This window comes from Dipodomys ordii, unplaced genomic scaffold (genome assembly GCF_000151885.1).
Source record: "Dipodomys ordii isolate 6190 unplaced genomic scaffold, Dord_2.0 Scaffold135, whole genome shotgun sequence".
In the NCBI taxonomy this organism is placed as follows: Eukaryota; Metazoa; Chordata; class Mammalia; order Rodentia; family Heteromyidae; genus Dipodomys; species Dipodomys ordii.
The window spans coordinates 3,016,993-3,021,848 of NW_012267351.1; the positions used below are offsets into that span (position 1 = coordinate 3,016,993).

Consider the following 4,856-nt stretch of genomic DNA (forward strand, 5'->3'; position numbering starts at 1 on the left):
GGATTACTGGTGGAGAGACCCACCTTTTACACCCAGTAGGGTGTGGGCCACACCCTGCACAGCCAAGGCAGTATAAATGGCCAGCTCTCCAGTGGGTTCAGACACCAGCAGGAGCTGAGAGCAGCCAACTCTGCTCCACAACCAGCACCTCTGGGCTCCCCTCTGGACGCCACTGTGGGATCCTTGCTGACCTCAGACAAGGCTTCAGTCAAAGAATCCAGGAGGAAGCTTCAGGTAAGCTGGTGGCATTCTCATTCTTGGGGGTTTGGCTTTGTTGCCTTATAATCCTGGACTCAGATATGGGGGTGGGGAGGGGAGGAGGAGTCCCAGGATTGTTAGAAAGGACTCAGGCATTTTTTTTTGCTTTACTTGGTTTGGATCACACATTTTTCTGGGGTCACCCTGAGACACAGAGTCTGCTACTTACAAGGCATTGCCCATAACTGAGACAAAAATGAAGGGGCACTAGGCAGAGTGAGATGCTGAAGTGTTGTCCACTCATTATGTGCCACGTTGGCCTTGTTGGACTATGAGCCTCCTGACCTCTGCCTCCAGCCACTTAAGGGTATTATGGAAGAATAGCTGGACTTTCTTTTGGGGAGGTGGTGGTAAATATCTTGTGTGTGTGTGTGTGTGTGTGTGTGTGTGTGTGTGTGTGTGTGTGTGTGTGTGTGTGTTATGCCTGGGCAACAGCTTGAATTCAGGTCTCACATTCTTGCTTAGCTTTTTTTGTTCAAGTCTGGTGCTCTACCACTTGAGCCACAGCTCCACTTCTGGCAATTGGAGAAGAGTCTCATGTGCTTTTTCTGCTTGTGCTGGTGATCCTCAGACCTCAGCCTCCTGAGAGACACCGGAAAGTGACTTGCATTTCCTTTATTGCAATTGGTCACCAGCCTGGACTTTTATTGTCCAGTGTCTAAAAATCATTGGTTCAGCCAGATACTTGTGGCTCCTGCCTGTAATCCTAGCTACTCAAGAGGCTAAGCTGTGAGGATCAAGGTTCAAAGCCAGCCGGGGCAGGAAAGCCTGTGAGGTTCTTATCTCCAGTAAATCACACAGAAAACCAGAAGTGGCACTGTGGCCCAAGGGGTAGAGCACTTGCCTTGAGCTGAACAGCTGAGAAACAGCATCACAGGACCAAAAAAAAAAAAAAACACAAAAAATAGCTCATGTGGTTCCTGTGGTACCATAACATTTTTCTTTGCCAGTGTTAGGGCTTGAACCCAAGGCCTGGGCCAGGTCCCTGAGCCAGTCTCTGCTCAAGGCTAGCACTCTCCCACTTGAGCCCCAGTGATACTTCCAGCGTTTTCTGTTGATGTGGTACTGAGGAATGGAACCCAGGGCAACTTGCATGCTAGGCAAGCACTCTAGCACTAAGCTACATTCCCAACCCCACATTAACTTTTAGTGCCAAGGAGCTGGGGAGAGGGGACACTGATTGGAAGCACTTTCTTGGTTAACAGTCAGAAACTGAAGCTCTCCATGTTATTTGTGTATAAGTACTGGGGCTTGAGCGCAAGGTTTGGGCACTATCTCTTATTGGGTTTTGTTGTTATGCTTTCTTTTTGAGACACAATTTGACTGAAGGCTTTTTCTTGGTGGCTAACTGACAGTAAGAGTCTCATGGACTTTCTTGCTTATGCTACTTTCAAACCATGATCCTCCCATCCCAGCCTCCTGAATCTAGGGATGGGTCCTGGGTGCCTAATCCTCTCTTACTTTTAAATATGCTTGTATCTCCAGAGAAGTCCTGAAAGGTTTTATTTCCAATGCTCTGATTTGACTAATCCATTCATCAATTCACAAGGAAGTCAGTGAGAGATCCTGCTTCTAGGAATGACTTGTTAATTTTGTGCTACAAGGCAGGGGTGGAACCTAAACCTAGGTATGAACTCTATGTGTGAATGTAACCACTGTTTCTCTCTTTTCCTTTAAATTCGGATTTAAGCCCTCAGACTAGATCTACAAACACCCAAACAGTAATGGAGAGACAGGAAAATCAAGCACCCACAGCACCCACAGGTACAATATTTTCAGAGTTCTATCTCTACCAGGGAAAACTTCCTAAGTCTCCAACTTCCAGAGACTGACATGTTTATGCTAGACACCCACATGGGGATGACAGGCTAACCTCAGCCTTGTCCTGACCCCTGGGGGCTAGGGGCCACAGAGGGTCAGAAGCCCCCGTGAGGGTGGGGTGCTTTCAAGGCCGCAAATGTACAATTAAGACCCTATATGGTCTCTGAAGTATAGTATTTTTAATTCCATTTGAACAGCATCTAGATCTGTCCCAGTGAATTGATGTGTTGGGCATTAAGACTCAGATAGATGCTGACTCTCAAATCTTCACCCTGTTAAGATTTGATCACCTCGTGCTAACGAAATGTAGCCATGTTTAAGCCAGTGAATGTAAAGGCAAGATCTGGAAGAACCCTCCTCCAGAAGAACCAGAGAGTTGGAACTCAAGTCTATCTACCTTGTTTTGTTCCATTCACAGGTCAGTTAGATAATCAGTGGGCTCACCAGGAAATCCAGTTCTTCTTGGAGGAATGGGAGTTTCTGGAGTCCAACCTGGACCTCAAAGTGGACAAGAAGTATGATGTCCTGGCCAGGAAAATTGCTCTGCGTCTCAAGCAGAGAGGCATCAAGAAGAGCTGGCGAAAATGCCGCATCATGCTGCAAGGTCTGCAGGATTTATATTGGACCATTTTCGAGGCCAACCAGAAGCCGAGGAGTGAACCATTACCCTGCCCTTTCGCACAGCCACTGCAGCGCATTTTGGGTCCTCAAAACAACAAGGAACAAAGCTCAGGTTTGTCTCTTTATATAAAGTCCTATAATAATGGGAGACATCTGCTGTCTGGCCCCGTCCTCATGGAGACCCAAGGAGGGTCTGTCCTCCCAAAGTACTTGGTGAGCTGAGCATTCAACTCTGCTCTCTCTCTTTCCCTCTCTTCCTATTGCCTGTAAGTGTTCAGTCCCAAAGCAGTAACTGCCAGGGCGTTTGTTGGGAATGGAGAGGACCCGGGGCCAGGCAGCTTTCCTGGGTGCAGGGCTTCGGGACAGGTGAAGGGCTCATGAGCTTCCGTGTGCCTTCCTTCCTCAGGCTCTGCATGTGAACACGCTGTTGGCTTCGCACCTTCTCAGCGCAGCCTCAGCCCTGCGCGGCTCCACCTCTGCTCTCTGCCCAAGAGCCTCAGGCAGCGGCCTGGCAGCACTGCAGCGCGGGCCAGCCTTCCTTGGCGATGCCACACATGCCTGCCACCGTCCCTGGGGCCCCCTGGCACCAGCAGCAGGGGACCCCTCCCCCTTTCCCTAGCGCGGGCCAGCCTTCCTTGGCGATGCCACACATGCCTGCCACCGTCCCTGGGGCCCCCTGGCACCAGCAGCAGGGGACCCCTCCCCCTTTCCCTGGGGCCCCCTACTACCCACAAATGGGGACCCCTCCCCCTTTCCCTGGGGCTCCCTACTACCCGCAAATGGGGACCCCTCCCCCTTTCCCTGGGGCCCCCTACTACCCACAAATGGGGACCCCTCCCCCTTTCCCTGGGGCTCCCTACTACCCACAAATGGGGACCCCTCCCCCTTTCCCTGGGGCTCCCTACTACCCACAAATGGGGACCCCTCCCCCTTTCTCTGGGGTCCCCTGTTACCCGAAGCAGGGGCCCCCTCCCCCTTTCCCTGGGGTCCCCTACTACCCGCAACTGGCTATTCCTTCCACTTTGCCTGGGGACCCCTACTACCCGCAACTGGCTATTCCTTCCACTTTGCCTGGGGACCCCTACTTGCCCCAACTGGGGAACCCTCCCAATTTTCCTGGAGTCCCCTACTACCCTCAGCTGGGAAATCGGCCCCCTTTCCCTGGTGTCCCCTGCTACCCTGAGTTGGGGACCCCTCCTCCTTTCCCTGGGGTCCCCTACTACCCGCAACTGGGGACCCCTCCTGGCGTCCCCTACTCCCCTGAACTGTGGATTCCTCCCCCTTTCCCGGGGGTCCCGTTCCAGCCTCAGGAGGCCACTACTCCCTCTTTAACTGAGATCTCCTCTGAGTCTCAGGAGGAGAGTTCTCCACTTTTTACTGAGACATCTTGCGAGACTCAGGAGGACACTCCTCCCCCTTCCTCAGATACCTCCTCCCAGTCTCAGGAAGGGAGTTCTCTACTTTTTACTGAGTCTTCCTCCCAGTCTCAGGAAGGGAGTCCTGTAGTTTTTACTGAGTCTTCCTCACAGCCTCAGGAAGGGAGTCCTGTAGTTTTTACTGAGTCTTCCTCCCAGCCTCAGGAGAGTCCTCCCCTTTTTAATGCGACCTCCTCCCAGATTCAGGAGGAGACTCCTCCCCTGACCCCTGAGGCCTCCTTCTAGCCTCAGGAGAGGACTCCTCCCTCTTTAGCTTTGGTCCACTCCCAGCCTATGGAAAGGGCTCCTCCCCCTTACCCTGGGGTTCCTTTCTATCTGCAGCTGGGGACTCATGCCCCTTTCCCTGGGGTCCCCAGCTACCCACATCTGGGGACTTCTCCCCCATTCCCTAGGGTTCCCTGCCCCGCATAGCTGGGGACTCCTCCCCCTTTTCCTGGGGTCTCCTGCTACCCGCAGCAGTTTCCAGTCTTGCCTAGAGCCTCTGTAAGGATAATTGCTGTTGGATGCTGGTAGCTCAGACTGCCTACTCAACAGAGTACATGTAGGGACCAGAGTTCAAAGCCACCCTGGACAGAAAAAAAACCTGTGAAATTCTTAATAGTTAATCAGCAAAAAGCCAGAAGTGGAACTGTCACCCAAGTAGTAGAGCACCAGCCTTGAAAAAGCCAAGCAAGAGTGTGAAGCCCTGACCTCCAGCCCCTGCAGCACCACAATGACATT

General features: G+C 52.2%; 2 protein-coding genes across 2 annotated transcripts in view; both read left to right on the forward strand.

The window, feature by feature from the left end:
- Positions 1-4,528, forward strand: part of LOC105996710 (CREB-binding protein) — a 23,727-nt gene extending 19,199 nt beyond the window's left edge. The window contains exons 6-9 of the mRNA XM_013030892.1: positions 40-234; positions 2,527-2,812; positions 3,148-3,992; positions 4,493-4,528. Of these exons, the coding sequence (XP_012886346.1) occupies positions 40-234; positions 2,527-2,812; positions 3,148-3,992; positions 4,493-4,528 (1,362 nt within the window). The remainder of the gene's footprint in view (positions 1-39; positions 235-2,526; positions 2,813-3,147; positions 3,993-4,492) is intronic.
- LOC105996770 (dual specificity protein kinase CLK4) overlaps positions 2,299-4,856 on the forward strand; it is a 43,213-nt gene continuing 40,655 nt past the window's right edge. The window contains exon 1 of the mRNA XM_013030960.1: positions 2,299-2,303. The gene's annotated coding sequence lies outside the window, so the exon portion shown is untranslated. The remainder of the gene's footprint in view (positions 2,304-4,856) is intronic.